This window comes from Lepidochelys olivacea (genome assembly GCF_965140295.1).
Source record: "Lepidochelys olivacea isolate rLepOli2 genome assembly, chromosome: 1".
Taxonomy (NCBI): domain Eukaryota; kingdom Metazoa; phylum Chordata; order Testudines; family Cheloniidae; genus Lepidochelys; species Lepidochelys olivacea.
The window spans coordinates 239148291-239170029 of record NC_140411.1 but is presented as its reverse complement, the minus strand read 5'-3'; the positions used below and the strand labels follow the sequence as shown (position 1 = coordinate 239170029).

At 42.3% G+C, this 21739-nt stretch overlaps 1 protein-coding gene across 10 annotated transcripts in view; it reads right to left on the bottom strand.

The window, feature by feature from the left end:
* Positions 1-21739, bottom strand: part of LMO3 (LIM domain only 3) — an 81008-nt gene that overhangs the window by 57951 nt on the left and 1318 nt on the right. Inside the window, exons 1-4 of one of the 10 annotated variants that reach the window (XM_084637553.1) lie at positions 19770-19938; positions 19485-19551; positions 8007-8116; positions 6845-7058 (exon numbers count right to left, since the gene is read on the bottom strand). In XM_084637553.1, coding sequence (XP_084493679.1) covers positions 6845-7050 — 206 coding nt within the window. In that variant the 5' untranslated portion in view covers positions 7051-7058; positions 8007-8116; positions 19485-19551; positions 19770-19938. The other 9 variants (XM_084637555.1, XM_084637551.1, XM_084637557.1 and 6 more) reach the window with 9 other exon arrangements.

Genomic DNA, 21739 nt, shown 5'->3' with positions numbered 1-21739 from the left:
CTTCCATGTCACCATAAAGTCTCAACTGGGGAAAATAAGCTTTCAAAACACAAGGCATCTGGTAACAATATATGCCCTCATATTTTAGCATACCTATGACTGCTAAATGAAAACTGATAGCCTTTATCATTGAAAATATGTATTGTACATACATTAGATATTTTGGTCCTCAAATATCTATGTCAAGGAATATTTTATTTCATTTTCAATGGGAAAAATACATGGTATGTTTTAGGTTTGTTTTTTTTTAAATCCCTCTCTCTCGGGAAGATTGAGGAAACTTTTATTAAGCCTTTTGCTTTACTATCAAATAGCATTTATTTGATCTGCCATAAATTTTGCATAAAATGTATCTTGGATACCTTCGAAATTTACCTTGGAAATTCCTAGCTTGCTTATAAGCCACCAGAAAGGTTATATTTAATACTGGGAAACAAGCATATGTTAAAGTTGAAAAAAGGAAACTATAGTATATCTAAGTCACATTTGAAAGCTAGAAATTAAGTCATCTGTCACTGGTAAAAGATTCAGAAATTTATCTTCCCCAAAACAAAATCATGCTGTAGAGTATTAATAAAAATAAGTAAAATGGCATTAAAAAAATAAATCAGGAAAATTGCAGATAGTAGCAGCAAACAAAAAAAAAAGATAAGATAGATAGAAATTTGAATCTGGCTTTAAAAAAAAACAAAAAAACCTGATTCCACACTGCATTGGCAGACAAATAGTATTAAAATTTATTATATGCAGATACTTTATTCTCAGGCATACAATTATGCTCCAGTATTTATTTTTGTAGACTACTATATTATAAACCAGCACTTAGGGTGCATTGAAAGACTGTACTATAAATCTGATGCCAAAACACTGCTAAAGTTAGGAAACTTGTGTTCTATCTATTCTCATAAAACTTATATCAGTCAATGTGCATTTGAGAGTAATTACACCCATAAAAGCAACCTACTTAAATATAGCTAATACTTTATCTATGTATAAAGTAAGAGTTACAGATATTGAAATTCACTTATGGAGGAGTCCTATAGAATTCAATAGGGAAGAAAGAAATTTATATATAAAATTAAAATAGAGTGATAGAATAAACTCTTTAAAATCCTATAAAATTCAATCGAGAACAAATTTTTAAACTATCCTACAGAATTTGGTTTAGCGTTGTACAGGCTAGCTTAAAATTAAATAAAAACTTGTTAATTTTATCAATTGACAAAATCCTTGTTGGGCAATTATTTGCCCCTCAGATACCATATAGTAGTAGTATCACAAAATGCTGCAGCAGTTTTCAAAGTGTAGTGTACTTTCACATGTAAGTTCTCCAGAAATTTCGTGTCTGCTTTCAGCTCTCCTGAAATTCCTTGAGCACAGCCGTAGGATTAATGAAATAGTTTGTGCATTGTTAAAGTGGCTGCTTTTCAAGGAGCCCTATATGAGGGAGCATTTGCGCACTTGAAAATTAAACCCTGCATAAAAAAACTTAGTGCTTTGAAATATGCCACTATTAAAAACTTTGCACATTTGAAGAAAAAATGTACCAGAAAAGAGTAACAAACATGGAACCACTGGATAGCGTCAAACTTCTCTAGCAAACTTTGAGATTATGCTTTAGAGATTGCATTATAATATAGCAGTTCCATGTATGTGACTAAACAGTAATTACAGTCTAATTGAATGTGCCATATTAAAAGCTAAAATGGATCAAATTACATACATTTGTCTAAGTAGCCAGGATGTTATTGTATCAGGAAAGTATTACTAGTAATCAATGTTTGGTAGACAAACTACACAAGCGTAATAATAGACAAAGTGATCTGGAGATCTCACCACACGCTTTAGCGATTAGTAGAAAAGTTGTTTCCTAGTGCAATTTTTATAGAATAGCTTTTTCTTTTAAAAAAAAAAAAGCTAACAGCACATATAATTAGTGTAGTTTTTATTAACACATGCGTCTTACACAGTAAAAATTCCTAACAAGCAGAAAGATGCAATGTCTGACATCGATTTTATGATATCTGTTGTTTTGGGGCCCATTTCTGCAAACTTACTCATATGAATAGTCCTGAGGACTCCAACGAGAATAATTAAATTAAATAAGGTTTTCCAGGATCAGGCCCTTAGTAAGGAAAAGTGAGCTCTATGCTCCAATCCCGCAAAACACACATAAGTCGGTAAACTTGGAGTTCAGTGCGACTTAGTGCTTCATTCTTGCACAGTTCCTTCCCTGAGTTAAGAAAGCTGATTAAGCATGGTACAGTTTAGAATACACTCCATACCCAACTACTCCTAGTGTTTTCCCTGGAAAAACTCGAGTTTATCTATGTACGTATTTTTGGATGAGTTAACATAGTGGAAAGTGCATTAAAAAAACTGCAGACACCCAGGATATTAAGGGGGGGGGGGGGAGGAGGAGAACAGGAGCTATTAATCAGCACGAGACATTTTAAAAGTGCCTTCTCTTGAATTTCACTCGAAGTATTCCTATTACGTATTTTTAAATAATAAATTACCTTTGGAGTAAGGGCAACTGTACAGGCAAGACTGAATCAAACTCAAACAATTCATATCTTTGCAGCCTGCAAACCTTATCCATCTTTCCACAATCTAAATATTTTACAGATGCAATATCTGTATGATGTTTATGCCTGAACGCTTTACTTTCTGTAGCATGCTTTCATTCTTTACAAGATCTGTGCCAATATTTTTTTGAACTTTGTCTGTCTCTGAAGTCTTCAGCCAAAAGCAAAGGAAAAAATACAATTCACTATCTTCCCTAACTAAAAGTAATCTAGTCATCTATATAGCTGTTCAGTGATACTTTTAAAGCTAAATCATTAAGCCTATACGAAAAAAGGAAGAATTTTAATGTTTTGTATTTTCCTCTCCCACAAAGATCCTATATGCAAAAAAAAAAAAAAAAAAAAAACAAAAAACCGCCCACCCTAATATTTATTTTGTGAATCCTTCTCCTATGATCTGTTTGCCTGGCTAGAGAATCTTGCCTGGCAAAAGTAATAGAAGTTCTGATTTTTTTTTTAAATCCATCTGAACATGGAAATTGAATTAGAAACCATATTCTCTGTGTTTACTAAGAGGTATGTACTCCAACATTTAGCGTCATGGAGCCGAGTTAAAACTAGAAACGGTGAAGATAATTTAGCTACGTGAATGCCTACTCTTCAGTGAAATGCTGCCAAAATTAAATAGGAATGAAACAGCACTTTGTAGTCATTGGTCGCTCAGCAGGGTTTGTGTAGTTAAAAACCTAAGTGAAAAGGGTGATTGACCTACATTGCTACTAGCTTAGCACAGCTGTAGTTTCATATTTTCACTGCTTCTGAGGAAGCTCATTATTTAATGCAACTGAGTTACATGTAATTGTCAGCCTCTCATTTTACACTTTGGGCCAGATATTAGTCTCAGATGTGCGGCACAAATTGCCATGCATCTGGAAATACCCACTGCGGCACATGCGTGCCCAAGCAGAGTAGCAACCCTGAAGATAGAACCGTGCATGCTTTGTGCCGAAAATAAGGATGCTGCCCTGTGGTGCTAATGAACATGCAAAAGTCAAGTGAGCAGACAGAGTAGGAAAAAACCCTGCCACCTGAGAAGGGTAACAGTGGGCATTTTCCATTTTAAAGTTCTTTTTGTAAAAAGTTCCCTGTGATACATAACTAAAGCATATTTCATACAACTCATACCTGTGGTTTAAATAAGTAATAACCTTCCAGTTAACAACCAGTCTGATATGTTAACAGCCCAAGGACTGTTAACATAACAACTGGTCATTAACTGCCATAATGACAGATTTCAAAGAGAATATCACTCTTGTAAATGGACATGCTGCCACTCAGAATGGAGGAGAGATTGGGATAGGTAGATACATTAAGATGTCATTTCACATTGCTGGAGAAAAACTGTTTGTATTAATAGTATGTTCCATTTACTATTTTGCATCCAATTATAGAGAGTGAACCTAAATTCCTTAAAGTAAGTCTTTCACTTCTTAACCTAAGAGTGTGAGAGCAGGAGACAGAAGCTTGCAGGGAAACTATATTCTGCATCTCATTTTCATGAGAAGTTATTTCTAATACTGAGCCCTTTCTTTATACAAGTGAAATTCCTTCCTGGTTAACAGAATAGGGCTCATTCCTGCAGGACCCACCGCAACTGTCCCTCTAATCGAGGTGAATTGTCCCTCTGAAGTCACTGGGACAACTCACATATGTGAGGATGAGGCCATCAATGGAGCCTCTGGGACACAGCTTGTTACATCTTACTACAGAGACGTCCCCTGCTTAGAAAGCAGGAGTTAATGATGTTAAACTAATTTTACTTTTAACTGGGAGAGTTAGTTTGAATAGAGTTCAGGAGTTCCAGTTATCCAAGGAGGTTATCTAGTGCTCATCACAATGGTATCGAGTGCTGATATTGAGAAACTACTACTTTTCAGAATGAATTTTTAAGTACACACAAAAGATTTGAAGAAGGGACAGGAAAGACAGGAAGCCTCCCTGCAAACAACCTAGGTCACCCTCCTCCCCCCAGTTTGATAATCTGACCATGTAAAGCACACAGAGTGGCTCCATTATTGCGTCTAGAATTTCTGGAATGGCTATCTTATTGAAAACCAACAAACAGAAAAAAATTGTTAAACTATTTTACTCTTTTAGTATCATTTGAAGTCACATATCCTCTAGAGGGCACCACATAAATTAATAGGAAGCTAATACAGTTTTATATGTAACTGACAAACACCGTTTACAGTTAAAAAGATCTTAAGAGGATAGTTTGAGCTGTAATCTAACCCTAATCTGTTCATTAGCACCAAGTAATTTATTCTTCATATTCATATCAAAGAAGTTTTCATATTTTTGTAAGCTATTTGCCTACAAAGCTAGAGAACAACTAGCACTTTCATTAGCATTATAATGAAGATTACTTGTACAGGTTCACTGCATAACTAAGTGATAAGGCAGTGAGGAATATGACTATTTGCAATTACCTTAAGTGCATCAGTTTGAAGTCTAGTGTAAATACGAAGTTTGAGTCTATGCACTCACAAATATCACTACAGAATAAGCACCATGACTAAATTTTGATGAATCCACAGCCAGATGAGAAATATTTAAACCTGACAGGGATACGATTTATCTCCCCTGTTGGTTGTAGTTACACCAATCAGAAAAGCAAACACTGTGTATGGATGATAAACTGACTTATGTGCAGGTTTCAAGTGTGGTTATATTCAGACAAATGACTATGTAGAAATGGGGCCCCTTCGTACTTGCATATTAGGTCAAACGGTCTTCAAGCTCAATCTACTGGCAAACCAAGTTTTCACTCGAGCGAACTGTGCAGAGCCCAAGCAGCCACAGAAGAACAAGCAGGGTTCTAGTCTGCACCACACACACACCCACCCCCCCGCCCCCAGAACGGTCACCACCTAATGTTCCAAATGTTTGATCATTTTTTGCTGTTGATTTGAGAAGCACAGGGAACACATTTTTATTTTGAGAGCCCAAATTTGCTTAACTAGCTGATAGAAAATACAAAGACACCGATAAACCTGTAACGGCCTTTCCCATGTGACTTTTGCCCCTCCCACTACTGCATAATCATTTGAAATGGGGGTGGGGGGGGAGAAATCAATCTTAAAAATTAGTTTGAAAATTAGGAGAGAAGCTAGATTGTCACCAGGAAATAAGCGGGTTTTTTTTCCTGCATTTTGAGACCATGGCCATGAGCATACGACTGACAGTTGTACATTAATTCCTTTAGATATGGTTTCCAGCCCTTTTAAGCAACCCTACCAATTTGTTGGAATAAGGCCTCACTAACTACTTCACTGGCACCCTCCCCACAAGAATCTCAGGGTCCAAACTTGACGCGGAGCTCCACCACACCTGCGCTACGCTACTTTGCATTCAGTTCAGTGTTCTCCAACCTGCAACGGTGGGCTTCACAAGGAAAAACACGCCACATTACACAAGACTGCGTTAGAAGCACCTCCAGTTGGATCAGAGATCAGAGTGTGTATAACTGAATGGAAGATACCAAGCAGCAGTACAGAGCTCACACCTGTGTTCCCCTCCCACAATCTGATCATCATTAAGGCAGGGAGATGTAATGAGGCCAGCCAGCAGAGTACCAGTGACCACCAGTATAGTATTTCACATTCATTTGTTGCGCTATATTTTTCTGGGGTGCATGGCCATTTTAGACCTACCACCTAATCTATTTTAGGGCTTGTCTGCACAGTGGGGTAATGTGCTTTCTGAGGGTGAGAGTTCTACCATGCACTAACATATTATACATTAATGGGTCCATGTTGACTTTGCTGGGGCGTACTTAAGGGTCCCGAATGCATGTCAGTGTAGTACTGTTTTAAACAGCACCACGTTAAAACACACCAGCAGGGTCTAAGTGGACCAGTTAATCTGCAACATAGTGAGCTTTAAAACTCCGCACTTGTGTTACAAGAGGTAGAAAGGATTCCTCCAAGTTTGGGGTGGAAGCACAGCAGAGTGCAAAACCTACAAAGCTTACACTCCTCTCAATAGAAGGCTTCAGACTCCAGTGTTGTCAGGCTGACATCTATACATTTTACACCGAGTACTCTACTTTAAGAAGGTATGCAGTGGGTTACTTCAAGTTGAAGTATTTTCTCTATCATGGCATTAGTTTTATCTGTACAGTACTTAAAATACAGCACTGGGCAAAGATTTTATAGCAGTCAGGTGTTTATTGTTCCAAGGTCTCTCACGTGTAAGACAGATCGAACAGGACTACAATGCTTACATACTAGACAACAATAACTCCTCCCTCCTACCTCAGGTAGTCTCTGCGACAAAGGATAAGGTTGGCTTTGGTGTACAAGGTGGAGCCCACCTCCCCCAGACGACAGTCACAGCAAGCACACTTCAGGCAGTCCTCATGCCAATATTTGTCCAGGGCTTTTAGAAGATACCGGTCCTTGATCTTACGGTTGCAGCCAGCACAACCTTTCGGCTTGGTGTCTGGCTGGACTGAGAGCATTTGTATACCTGAAATAAAACAAATGAGACAGAAGAATGGGATCAAAAGAAGTCTCCCCTTCACAGGTGTGAATTTTTCTTCCTAATGCATAAAGCGACAGCTCTTTAGATGAAGCGTATGATCTAAATAGTTAATATCACATTGACAATAGCATTGAGATTCATTTAATCTAGCTGGTTAGTGCAGATCTCTGCTAAGTTCCTTACCTTCTCCCCAACATCCCTGCTTTCTCAGTCACTTTGCAAAAATTGCTCTATAATGGGTTAAAAATGCTCACATAAAATGTCAAATTTCTAATGGCCGAAAATTTGAACAAATCTGAGGAAGAGTTGAATCAGAAGCCAAAAATATATATCTCCTGAATTTGATAATATTTAGTATTCAGCACATCCAAAGGATTCACAAATATTAAGCACAAGTGTTCCAATTTTATAGGTGGGAAAAATTGAAGCAATTAGGAGGTATAAGTCTAGATTTTCAAGAGGGCTCAATATTTAGGGCCAGATTTCTGGGAGATCAGTTCCCATTTAGGCACCCAAAAAAAGGTGACCAAATAGTGAAAATTAGGAGGTGCTGAGAATTTCTCTGTGAGCACTTTTCATCCAGACTAAATAGCACTAAAGCACTATTGGCCCTAAATGACCTGCACAAGGTCAGTGATTCGCTGGCAAGCAGATCAACAGAATCCACTTCTCCTGATTCTCCCAGCTCTGGCCAGTATACAGTGATATAGAAGACGACCATTTTATGAACAAACACCTATTATAACAAACATTGCTTAAGAGATGTAAATGGAATTATAGCAGCTTTAGATAAAACAGTAAATGTCACTTATAAATGAGATGTTGAGTGGCTGACATCTACAGGTTGCAAAATTAAGTTAAAGGGGAAATTGGGGTGGGGAGGTAGATGACTAGGAGAATTGGAAATGATACTGTGGGCTTGTCTACACTTACCAGGGGAATCGATGTGTGGTGATCAACTGCTCATGCATTGATTTAGTGAGTCTAGTGAAGACCCGCTAAATCGACCAGAGATCGTTCTCCCGTCAACTCCTGTACACCACCTGAACAAGAAGCACAAGGGGAGTTGACGGGACAGCGTCTCCCAACAACATAGCATAGCGTGGACCCGCAGTAAGTAGATCTAAGTACGTCCACTTCAGCTATGTTATTCACGTAGCTGAAGTTGCTTAACTTAGATCGATTACCCCCCACCCCGTAGTGTAGACAAGGCCTTAGTTGCTATATCGCCAAAGGACGCAATCAGGAGTAGGGCACGACTGCACTAGTTTTAAACAGTTTAAAAAACACATCTTGAAAGATCTTCAAAGATCTTGAAAAGGTATGTCTCTAGGTTACTAGTTTGAATCCCCATCCCAGATCGGCATAGTTATCAGACTGATCCTTTAAAATTCAAGCATTTCCCTCCTCTGCCCCCAGCATCTCAAAGTCCTCCCACTTTAAACAGGAAAGAGGGCTATATTATTTCTCCTTGCATTACAACAGGCAGGCAGGCAAAGAAAGAGAGAGAGAATGCACCAAACACACACTGACATTACTATATTTTTTCCAGTGTTTCAAGCCAAGCATATAAGTTTGTATTTTTAATAAGAGTTCACCCAATTATAAATATTACAATCACAGGTTTCAGAGCAGTAGCCGTGTTAGTCTGTATCAGCAAAAAGAACGAGGAGTTCTTGTGGCACCTCAGAGACTAACAAATATATTTGAGCATAAGCTTTCACGGACTAAAACCCACTTCATCAGATGCATGCAGTGGAAAATACAGTAGAAAGGTGTACACACACACACAGAACATTAAAAAAAATGGGTCTCATAGTCAAATGTGAAAGATCTGAGCAATACAATAAATAACCCCAACCCAGAATCAAGTGTTACTACCCACACCCCTAGCCTAGAGAGGCTAACAGAGGGAGTTTGCCTGGGGAGAGCCCACTGAGACTTACATCTTGCTGGCTTCTCTGAACAGTTACTACTGAGAAAGCTAGTAGAAAGAAGGCAATATGGATGGGGAGTGTTCAGCTGTTGTGACCTGCACTGGATGTGCCATGTTTGTCTTTCTGCCACAGGACAGAAGCGACTGTGTCTGTATAAAGTGCAAGCTGGTCTCCATATTGGAAGAGAAGGTTCAAGGTCTGGGGCAACAGGTATCGACCCTGCGTTGCATAAGAGAAACTGAAGATTTCCTGGACAGACGTCAGGATATGCTTCTACAGACACAACGTTCTGAAGATTCAGAGCAGACTGCATTGTGGGGACAGGAGAAGGGTAAAGAAATTTGGCAGCATGTGACCTCCAGAAGAAGAAAGGGGAGCATCCATGTACCAGCAACACAGATACAGGTAAGTAACCATTTTCATGTTCTCTCCACAGGTACTAATGCGGAGAGTGGACTAGATGATATCTCTGAGGGAAGGGAACAGAAGGAGACTCCGCTGATTGGAGGGCATGAGATGCACTATCCTAGGGTTGGGGGTTCCATGACCACTGCTCCCAAGAGAAGGAGACGGGTGGTGGTGGTCAGGGACTCTCTCCTCAGGGGGACTGAGTCATCTATCTGCTGCCCCGACCGGGAAAACCGAGAAGTCTGCTGCTTGCCAGGAGCTAGGATTCATGATGTGACGGAGAGACTGCCGAGACTCATCAAGCCCTCGGATCGCTATCCCTTCCTGCTTCTCCACATGGGCACCAATGATACTGCCAAGAATGACCTTGAGGAGATCACTGTAGACTATGTGGCTCTGGGAAGAAGGATAAAGGAGTCGGAGGTGCAAGTGGTGTTCTCTTCCATCCTCCCCGTGGAAGGAAAAGGCCTGGGTAGAGACCGTCAAATCGTGGAAGTCAACGAATGGCTACACAGGTGGTGTCTGAGAGAAGGCTTTGGATTCTGTGACCATGGGATGGTGTTCCAAGAAGGAGGAGTGCTAGGCAGAGATGGGCTCAACCTAATGGAGAGGGAAGAGAATCTACGCAAGCAGGCTGGCTAGCCTAGTGAGGAGGGCTTGAAACTAGGTTCACCAGGGGAAGGAGACCAAAGCCCTGAGGTAAGTGGGGAAGTGGGATATCGGGAGGAAGCACGAGCAGGAGCGCGCGAGAGGGGAGGGCTCCTGCCTCATACTGAGAAAGAGGAACGATCAGCAAGTTATCTCAAGTGCCTATACACAAATGCAAAAAGCCTGGGAAACAAGCAGGGAGAACTGGAAGTCCTGGCACAGTCAAGGAATTATGATTTAATAGGAATAACAGAGACTTGGTGGGATAACTCACATGACTGGAGTACTATCATGGATGGATATAAACTGTTCAGGAAGGACAGGCAGGGCAGAAAAGGTGGGGGAGTTGCATTGTATGTCAGGGAGCAGTATGACTGCTCAGAGCTCAAGTATGAAACTGCAGAAAAACCTGAGAGTCTCTGGATTAAGTTCAGACATATGAGCATCAAGGGTGATGTCATGGTGGGAGTCTGCTATAGACCACTGGACCAGGGGGATGAGGTGGAAGAGGCTTTCTTCCGGCAACTCATGGAAATTACTAGATTGCAGGCCCTGGTTCTCATGGGAGACTTCAATCACCCCGATACCTGCTGGGAGAGCAATACAGCGGTGCACAGACAATCCAGGAAGTTTTTGGAATGTGTAGGGGACAATTTCCTGGTGCAAGTGCTGGAGGAACCAGACTAGGGGCAGAGCTCTTCTTGACCTGCTGCTCACAAACCGGGAAGAATTAGTAGGGGAAGCAAAAGTGGATGGAAACCTAGGAGGCAGTGACCATGAGATGGTAGAGTTCAGGATCCTGACACAGGGAAGAAAGGAGAGCAGCAGAATACGGACCCTGGACTTCAGAAAAGCAGACTTTTTCCTCCCAGGGGATGATGCCCATCAGTTCCCTGAGGGAGTCAAACATAAGGGGAAAAGGAGTCCAGGAGAGCTGGCTGTATTTTAAAGAATCCTTATTGAGGTTACAGGGACAAAGCATCCCGATGATGGGTAGAAAGAATAGTAAATATGGCAGGCGACCAGCTTGGCTTCACAATGAAATCCTTGCTGATCTTAAACACAAAAAAGAAGCTTACAAGAAGTGGAAGATTGGACAAATGACGAGGGAAGAGTATAAAACTATTGCTCGGGCATGCAGGAGTGAAATCAGGAAGGCCAAATCACATCTGGAGTTGCAGCTAGCAAGAGATATTAAGAGTAACAAGAAGGGTTTCTTCAGGTATGTTAGCAACAAGAAGAAAGTCAAGGAAAGTGTGGGCCCCTTACTGAATGGGGGAGGCAACCTAGTGACAGAGGATGTGGAAAAAGCTAATGTACTCAATGCTTTTTTTGCCTCTGTCTTCACGAACAAGGTCAGCTCCCAGACTGCTGCACTGGGCAGCACAGCATGGGGAGGAGATGACCAGCCCTCTGTGGAGAAAGAAGTGGTTCGAGACTATTTATAAAAGCTGGACGAGCACAAGTCCATGCGGCCAGATGTGCTGCATCCGAGAGTGCTAAAGGAATTGGCAGATGTGATTGCAGAGCCATGGGCCATTATCTTTGAAAACTCACGGTGATCGGGGAAGTCCCGGACAATTGGAAAAAGGCTAATGTAGTGCCCATCTTTAAAAAAGGGAAGGAGGATGATCCTGGGAACTACAGGCCAGTCAGCCTCACCTCAATCCCTGGAAAAATCATGGAGCAGGTCCTCAAGGAATCAATTCTGAAGCACTTAGAGGAGAGGAAAGTGATCAGGAACAGTCAGCATGGATTCACCAAGGGCAAGTCATGCCTGACTAATCTAATTGCCTTCTATGATGAGATTACTGGTTCTGTGGATGAAGGGAAAACAGTGGACGTATTGTTCCTTGACTTTAGCAAAGCTTTTGACACGGTCTCTCACAGTATTCTTGCCCACAAATTAAAGTAGTGTGGGCTGGATGAATGGACTATAAGGTGGATAGAAAGCTGGCTAGATTGTCGGGCTCAACGGGTAGTGATCCATGTCTAGTTGGCAGCCGGTATCAAGTGGAGTGCCCCAAGAGTTGGTTCTAGGGCTGATTTTGTTCAGTATCTTCATAAATGATCTGGAGGATGGTGTGGATTGCACCCTCAGCAAGTTTGCAGATGACACTAAACTGGGAGGAGTGGTAGATACTCTGGAGGCTAAGGATAGGATACAGAGGGACCTAGACAAATTAGAGGATTGGGCCAAAAGAAGTCTTTGTTGAACCTCATCAGATAAGTGCAGAGTCCTGCACTTAAGACAGAAGAATCCCTTGCACTGCTACAGACTAGGGATTGAATGGTTAGGCAGCAGTTCTGCAGAAAAGGACCTAGGGGTTACAGTGGACGAGAAGCTGGATATGAGTCAACAGTGTGCCCTTGTTGCCAAGAAGGCTAACAGCATTTTGGGCTGTATAAGTAGAAGCATTGCCAGCAGATCGAGGGACATGATCATTCCCCTCTATTTGACATTGGTGAGGCCTCATCTGAAGTACTGTGTCCAGTTTTGGGCCCCACACTACAAGAAAGATGTGGAAAAATTGGAAAGCATCCAGCAGAGGGCAACAAAAATGATTAGGGGACTGGAACACATGACTTATGAGGAGAGGCTGAGGGAACTGGGATTATTTAGTCTGCAGAAGAATGAGGGGGGATTTGATAGCTGCTTTCAACTACCTAAAGGGGGTTCCAAAGAGGATGGCTCTAGACTGTTCTCAGTGGTAGCAGATGACAGAACAAGGAGTAATGGTCTCAAGTTGCAGTGGGGGAGGTTTAGGTTGGATATTAGGAAAAACTTTTTCACTAGGAGCGTGGTGAAACACTGGAATGCGTTACCTAGGGAGGTGGTGGTGGAATCTCCTTCCTTAGAAGTTTTTAAGGTCAGGCTTGACAAAGCCCTGGCTGGGATAATTTAGTTGGGGATTGGCCCTGCTTTGAGCAGGGGGTTGGACTAGATGACCACCTGAGGTCTCTTCCAACCCTGATATTTTAGGATTCTATACACTCTCCCTTCTCAGGTAGAGGTTGGGAAAATAGAAGGGCTCTGCTCCATGCCCTGAAGGCTGGATGTGGGCTCTGTGAGAGCAATGAAGGACAGCAATATCCAGAGTTATGGACTCTTCACCAAAAATGCCCTACCACCCACTGTTATAAAAGCTGGGGACTGCAAGATTTAGCTTATCAGCTGATCTCAACTGTTATGGTAACATACCAGGAGGAAGAAGCAGTCTGAGGTAGCTACAACCGGAGCTAGGTAAGAAATTAAGCTCACATAAGCCAACAGGAAGCCAGTGTAGACTTTGAAACACTGTTATAATATGCCTTTATGACCGGCACTACTAAGACAAGCTGCCGCATTCTGCGCCAGCTGTAGATTCCAAGTGGTCTTTAAATGTAGTTGCATGAAGAACACATGATTACAGTGGTCTGCATAGATTCTAGATCTAGTTAAGAGGCTTTCGGGGTGGGGGGGGCAGAGAGAGTAACTTAAGTTTTACCTCAGACGCTCTGTGGTCACGTTAGAACAGGTTTCACAGTAGCAGCCGTGTTAGTCTGTATCCACAAAAAGAACAGGACGACTTGGGGCACCTTAGAGACTAACAAATTTATTAGAGCATAAGCTTTTGTGGGCTACAGACCACTTCATCCCCACTCACACTGTGGCATGCCCCAGTATAGTCCCATTCCCCCACCATCTATTAGTCATTTGTTAGATTAACATTACATGTAAAATACTTAGTAACACAAAGCAACCCAAAATTCAACAGTGCTAATTTGAGAGAGGTCAACAGCTCATAAAAACTGAACAATTTTATTGCTCTGTGTTTTGCCCTCCCCCCGTAGCACTGTAGCAACTCTCAATAAATTGACCTTCACTGCTCCCAGCAGATATGGACATAATCCCCATTTTACATATGGGGAACTGAGGCACAGATTAAGTGACTTTCCCAAGGTCACAGGGAAGAGCCGGGGCGGAGGGGGGAAAGGGGAAAAAAAAAAAAGCAGAATACTCATGTCATAGGCCAGTGTCTTAAGCCCTTTCTATGGCCGCTTACACTGTGCTCCTCCACCCACAAGCAGCATGCATGGAGCAGTACTTAAATGCAGCCATGAATGAAGGTTAAGGGCAGCAGTCAAACAGCACACAGCAAAACACCTTTGAAGAAATTTTGTCAAGAACACTGGAGAAAAAGCCTTATGGAAAAATCCCACTGGATATTTAATACCCACTCAGAGCAAAGAGAAACCTCAGCGTTTAAAGTTTCCTCTTACATAAGCATTTGTTAAATATCAGTGCCGTGCATGGCTTTGCACAAGGCAGTCTCCAAACCACATACACATTGCTAACACTCTGAAACCTGTCCACATACACAATGTAAACCAGAAAAAAAAGACGGATGAATAACAAGCCTAAATTGCTTGGGAATTTGGTTTTAAAAGTTCAGAAGGATGAAGGACTCTACTAGGACCTGAAACTTTAGCTTGAGGGCATCCAGGTTAAAATAAGGGCTTAAAAAAAATCTTAAGTGTAAAAATTTTCACTTGATAGGCAACCATGGTAGAGAATCCAGGCTGGCAGTCTCTGATCCTAATTGATCAAACCCGCGTGCAAATATCCTTTTTCAGTCTGAAGTGAACAAGCTTCCAGAACCAATGCAAGGCTCAAAAATCTGAGCATTAAAATAATCAAACCTCATGATTCCCCAGAAGGCTTGTCTGAGGTCATCACGTTATAAATAAGGATGTGGCCTGCAGGGTCTTCCAACTGTAAAAGTACATAGAAAATGTAATGCAAAGGTAAGGACATGGTCAAGGTAATGTCAAGATTTTTAACTGTATTCACTGCTCCCAAATCACTCAGGTAGAGACATGAGAAGGGAGGGCGTCCTTATGTCCCAACCCACTGACACGATCTTTTTTTTGGGGCGGAGGTAAAGGTGGCTCAAATGCATCCAACTGGCAATATCTGTCTTCTCATGAGGGACAACACTTGTAGGGTCCATTGGGGGACGGAGAGGTTTTTCACATCAGCTGCATTAGGTTGAAGCCTCATCCCTTCTGGTGAAAATTCATCCAATGCAATTGATGTTTAACATTGCTTGAGATTTGTTTTCAAGTATTTTAGTACTTTTCCTCAAAGTCGTCCTTATAGTGTCCCACCTGTCACCCCTCCCCACCAAAAAAGGTGTTGGCATTGCCTAGTAGACTCTTAGGATACACCCCCCTCCTCTTTCTAAATCCCTGGACAATTTCTATCCCCTCATTTCTCAAGTAGAGTTTCCAATTTTTTTTCTATTGTGTGGGTCACATTAACACAAATGGCCTCATGGACAAGCTTTCGCCCATTAAGGACCCAATACAATCCTCATGGCAACTATAGCAATTGCTTACATGGAGAGTGATCAATTAAATTAAAAGATGGCCAAATATATTAGTCTGAAATAAAGAGTGCCAGCATCTTACAACCAGCTCTCCATGGACCACTCTCTGGATACTTCTGTTCTAAGGAAGAACTGGAGGACTCCCTGTGGATACAGTCACCACCCAAACACTCTGTTTGACTGGTCGTTGCTGAACTGGCAGAAGTAACGTGAACCCCTTTGGGGCACAAGCTACTGCGATCAGCCTTTCCAAAACACACTCAACTCAGTGATTTGAGCAGCTGATCTGTAAACCTAAACCAAGGTTTCCCTACACAGGGTGCAGAGCACTACCAATTATCTATCACAGGTCTAGAGTCAAGACTGATCACAATTATTGACCCTAGTTTGCCACTCTCAAATTAACATTTCTTAATAGTCCTGATATACTATCAAGGGTTTTTTTGTTGTTGTTTTTTTTTTTGAAGTCACAGCAGATAGCACAGCTTTGTAGCTTGATATTTTTTTTCCTAGACACCATCTTTTACCTTTGAATTCATGGTGAAAGGGAAGAGAAGATTTCCATCTTCTGATTTACTGATTCCTGGACTTTACCCTAGTCTCCCATAACCAAATCCTTCAAAATGACTCATTCCCATTCCTTTTATTTGGAATGTACTGTGAAATGGCTGTCAATTTGTGGATATGAACTCCACGGGGGGGGGGGGGGGGGGTTGGGAAGGAAGAGAATAGGCTCCTGAAAATAGAGTATGCAGCAAAGAACTAAAAAAAAAAAAAAAAAAAAAACACCACACACACACACTACACACTCAAATCTCACTTCAAGTTTATAACCATTACTCACCCTCTTCCTCAATATGAGGGAAACAAGTATTTGGTGTAACCAGACAATAGAATATTTGCAATGCAGACCTAACATGTGCAATGAAGATCAGTGCCCCCATTATGGAAGGTGCTGGACAGAACATGTTGTTCTTCCCTACAGAGTTGATATTTAGTCTTAAACTAAAGTATCAGTCAGAGGCCAAGCATCTGACTTTTCCATTCTTATTCTGCACTGGCTCATTTGAACACTTTGGGCTAAATTTTGCGTTTGGTTAGGCACAGCTCCTGCCAATATCAATGGGCTATACCTCACAAAGGGCCAAATTTTGCCCACATTTTAAAAAGACTAGTTTGGATAACTTGTTTAATTAATCTTAAAATTAAAGAATTTTCAAACAAAATACACAAAACCAACAAAAGAGTTAAAGATTCAGGGGAGGGGGAAAAATCCAAAACATTTTTCAGTATAGCTGCCGCACCCCCTTGATAGGGTTTCCATCATATACAGGGTTTACAGTTTGGTTCAATGGCTCTCAGCACTCCCACTATCCAAATTGTTCCAGCTCCCCTGCTTTTGAGATGCCCTAGATGCTTGTCGTCACACACTTACAAAGCAGCCAACAGCTTCTCTCCCAGCCATTCAGGAGAAAAGAAGATACACTAGTGTTAAAGAAGTTAAGTGTTCATAAACGGAGATACATTTCATAACTTGCTTACAGCACATGAGGAGTGGAAACTAGTTTGAGTTTGGCATGTAAATTGTTCTGTGGAAAATTCTTATTGCCTCCGAGACCCTGCTATTCCAAGTTATTTGACAGGTTAAGGGAAATCATAATTAAAAAGAGAGACAAATAGCCTATGCAGTGTGGTGCGCAGAAATAAGTAGAACCATTTCATTTAAACTCTGGTGAGCTTTTAATTGCCTGGATTGCATTGTGAACCAGCCGAACGGTTGATTGCTTCCATTATGCTCTCTTGTTCTGTGCCATTCATCCACACAGGCTCAGCTTCTGTAGTTAACACAACAAAGTAACCGCAACTCCATAACACCCAGGGTTTTGTTTTTTTTTAAATTAAAAAAGTAAGGTTTTTGAGTACTGTGAATGTGGATTCTTTTGTATACTTTTGAGCTAATTTTGCCATAGTAAACAAAAAACTTCACCCCCACTTCTGAAGACATGTATGAATCAGATTTTTTTTTTTAAGGGTGAATGCTGGGGGGGGGGGAAAGAGGGTCGAAGAGAAGGGGAGGTTAGATAGATGCTAAAATAGGAACGCAGTCCCATAGCTGGGAGCACTGACACAGATTAAAGAATTTGGCCAACATGGCTATTCGATTGCCAGGAGACACCAAACAAAAGATTCCCCACCTCCCTTTTTGAAAGCTAGATTGGGCCTAAAAGGTTGTTTCTCTCTCTTCATTGGCCCGGAGCATCCCAGCAGGCTGTAGCCCCCTAAGGGACAACCATCCACCTGCTCTCCTGAGCCCCCTAAGGGACAACAATGCAAATAAATGCCCCCCCCCATCTCAGGGACTGGAACTGCTTCTTAACTGTGTTCCTACCCCGACGCCCCTCCTTTTGGGGGGTGGGGGGAGCAATGATGCTGGGAACCAATTTGATTCCCTTTTTCTCCAATGCAGCTGCAAGGCTCAGAGATACTGACATTTTTCCACTCTTATCAGTTTAATTACAGTTACCATGGCAGCAAAGTGCTGGTGCTTGGCAAAGGCCAACAAGAGATTTGCAAGACTGAGTTCAATTTTGATGCAGCTCACATGCAAAATAAAAATAAAAAAAAAAAAAAGAAAAACATACATACACTCTACAACAAAGGATCCCTTTTGGAGTTAGACGCGCAAGCCTTTTGTGCTAATTCCTTTTCAAGCCACACAGGGATGGGGCACGGGGTTGCAAGAGAATGTACAATATTTGTTGCACCTAGCAAGATTAATTGGCTTAAGCAGCAGTCCTACAAAACTGTTAAAGGAAGCAAGATTTCAGATCTCTTTAGAACACATATACACACACACACACGCTACAGCACCATATTTAGAAAGAGAGATCAGCCTTTTTAACACTCCCAGAGAGTGCACGGCAGTTGCTAAGTGCAAACTAAGACACGCAATCGAAACCTTACCAAAACTTTTCTCCTTTTTCTGCATGAGTTGACTTAAGAGCGCCTAGACCGCTCCTTCTCACTGAGCACCAAATCCCAGCCAAAGTAGCGAGTGTTTCCCCAGTTTGGGTCAAACGAGGAGCCTTATGCGCTGCAGCCAGACACACACCAGACAGCCGAAGCGGGGCTATTGTGCAGGCACTTTGGAGCCGGGAGGAGGGGGTTAGGGGGACTGGTGGAACAAACACAAGCCGAGCCACTTGCAATGTAGCAGTGTGCAAAATGATGGCGAATGACAAAACCACATGCTTCCCTAACTCTGCCCGTAATCCTATAATCCCAGCGGTCTCTTTTAGCTTCGTGGTAACAAATGGATTTGATTAAACTGTCACATGCCGCGTTAGCCTACCATATCATGTTCAATATGAAAAAAGATCATAAATAGATCTTGTCTTTCATAACACCAATCTGGATACCCTCTCCCCCGCCCCCCCCCCCAAATGTAAAAATATACTGCATCAGCCTGGTTCCCAGTCTATTACCCCCTGTGTATTTTGGATTTCACTATCCCCTCTCCCACCCCATTTGCTTCGCCTTAACAAGCAAGCAAAAAAAACAAACCACCATTTGTGGCAATGGAGGAGTGCTAATTGCTGGACCCCACGTAAGGGGTTCAAAATAACAACAGAGCCAGTTACAAATTATACAATTATAAAGAGAGGTGCTGGGATTAGAGCAGAGGGGGAAACCATCCACCTGCTCCCCTGATAATGGAGAATAAATTTCGAGACGCTCTGGGAGGAAAAATAATGTGCAAATTGCTGCAGTTTCATGTTTAACTTTGCTGTTTCTCCAGACATTCAGCTGCACAGGTCTCGCTCAGCATCCTCCGATTGCATGTATTTCATGTCTCATCATTAAAATAATGAAGCCTCACATGATTTAAACAAACCCGTCTCGGCAGAGCTGCAGCTTGAGTGAAAGTTGCAGTGCAGAGACCAGTGGGTATGTGTGTGTTGCAGCCCGTTTATGACTCATTAGGAGAGAGAGATGCGCACACACATAAATGACCCAAAGCTTGTGTATCCAGTTGCCTCACTTACCTTCTCAATTAAGCGATACAGGGGGAGGCAGTTCAATAAGCACAGTGGCTGCTTTGTAGCTCTTCTCCTTGGGAAAGGTCAAAAAGAAGCATTGTTTGGGGGGAAAATATAGGGAGGAGCGGGAGAGATTGGGGGGGAGCTCGCTATTCTTTTAAGTTTAAAATAATGAGGTCCTCAAGGATCCGCCAAGTAATTGTGTTGACCGCATCCGAGCTACAGGTGTCCTCCTTTTAGTATCTTGCAATCCAAGGCTGTCTCTCGCCGTCCTGGCTGAAGACAACTTACCTAAAAGCAGCGTGTGAGGAGCCGCGTTGAATGAAGTCAGGGCTTTATCAGCTGCAAAATGCAATCCCTTACCAGCCAGACATAATACAGCAAAAGAAAAGGTCACTCGGTTATTGCAGAGCCCAAGCAGCTCTTGTGGAAGACCACAGAGAAAGCAGCTCCCTTCCGATTTAAGGCTATTTACCTCTCCCCCCCTTTCACTCCCCCCCCCCTTTTCCTCTTTCTCCCCCCTCCCGTTCTGCAGCTCACTCAAGTACAGCCGCCCTCGGAAAGTGCAAAGCAGCCAGGAGACAGATTGGGCTTTGTTGGTAATTTCCCATGGTGAAAATTTACAAGCCTGAGAGTGCAGTCAGCAAAACCACATGCATATGCTAGACACAAACACCAGGGACAACCTCTCTCTCTCTCTCTAACGCACACACACAGTGACCTCTACAGAAGCCATTCAGCATCAGTCTCCACAGCCCTCCAGAAACTGACTCAGGGAAAGAGAGGGAGCGTGCATCCTCAAAAAAAAAAAAAAAAAAAAAAAAAAGTTGCCCAGGCAAAACAGGAGGGGGAAAGGCAAGATATTCATCTCTCTGACGCTATTACTTAATCTCAGGACAGACCCCTAAAGTGAAAGTGAAAGCCCATTCAGTACTAGCTCTGCGCTGCCAAAATGGGATTTTCAGAACTGCCTGAGAATTCCAGTGTTTTTAGTTCCTTCCTCAGCTGGTCCCCAACTTCCAAGCACATCCCCAGACTCCCAATCAGACCTGCCAAGGGGGTCGATCTACCACGCAGGCACATTGGGCACCGCTTGTCATATGCCACCCTTAAATTATCGTTTAAACTCACTGCCCACGTCTCATGATAATCCCCAATGAACTCGTTTCTCTGTATGGGATGCCCAGCCCAAAATCTAATGCGAGATCTGACTCTATGCTTAAAGGGTGGAGGGACAGAATCAAATGTTTAAATCTACTTGACCAGAAGACCGACCCCCCCCCCCCCCAAGAGGTATGGCATACTTGCTAATCGGCTTTGTAACCATGACTGAACGTTTCTTGGCTTTCTACAATAAAAGATGTTGAGCCTGGTCTACTGTAAATAAAGTAAAAAATAATAATAATCCATAGCATCTTCCTTTAACAGCCATCTGCACTTGGAGGAAGACCAGATTAAGAATTTCTGAAGCCGGTTTTCAGACTTCAAAGTGATTCTCTGTTGTCTGCTATTAGAAGCACCACACTAGATTTCCACAAAGCTTTGAAAGATGTCAGCTTACAACGTACCCTAAATTTGAATGACACTCATATTATGGAAGTCTTTCAAGCCCCAAGAAAGATTTAAAAGCATTGTAGTACTCTGCCACCAACCCCTCCCCCACATAATCCAGCAGTTCTAATATTAAAAAAAAAATCAAATCAACCTAGTAAATGCACACGGGGGGGGGGGGAGAAGAAGAGAAGAGACACACTTAGATAACTTCTGTACCTGTGAGATTCCTGATTCTGTTGCCCTCCTCTCTCTAAATGGGATGGGACCAAACTCAGCCACAACCAACCTGAGCAAGCTCCCGAAAAGCACAGTCAGAAGCAGCAGATAAATAAAAGCCCCTTCTGTTGATATGATCTGCAAACAGAGAAAAGCAAGACTGGCCAGAAACCTGCCTTTCTCGTGCGCGCACCCATACGCTCAGCGAGCAGACGCACTTCCCTGTGTTTATAGACTACTTCTGCTACCACACCACTCTGAAAATACAGCAGTGCGAGTGTCTCTCTCGCTCCCTCGCAGCCAATGCACTCAGAGAAGGAGAGGGAGGGAGAAGTTGTGTGGGGAAAAGGGAGAAATAAAATCAAAACAAATGGTACAGCTAATGAGGACAATTAAATTAATTATGTTCAAGGAGATGAGATTCCCCCCCACCAAAAAAACTGTATGATCTGTTACCCCTCGCTGGCAACTGCTGCTCTGTAATTCATGGC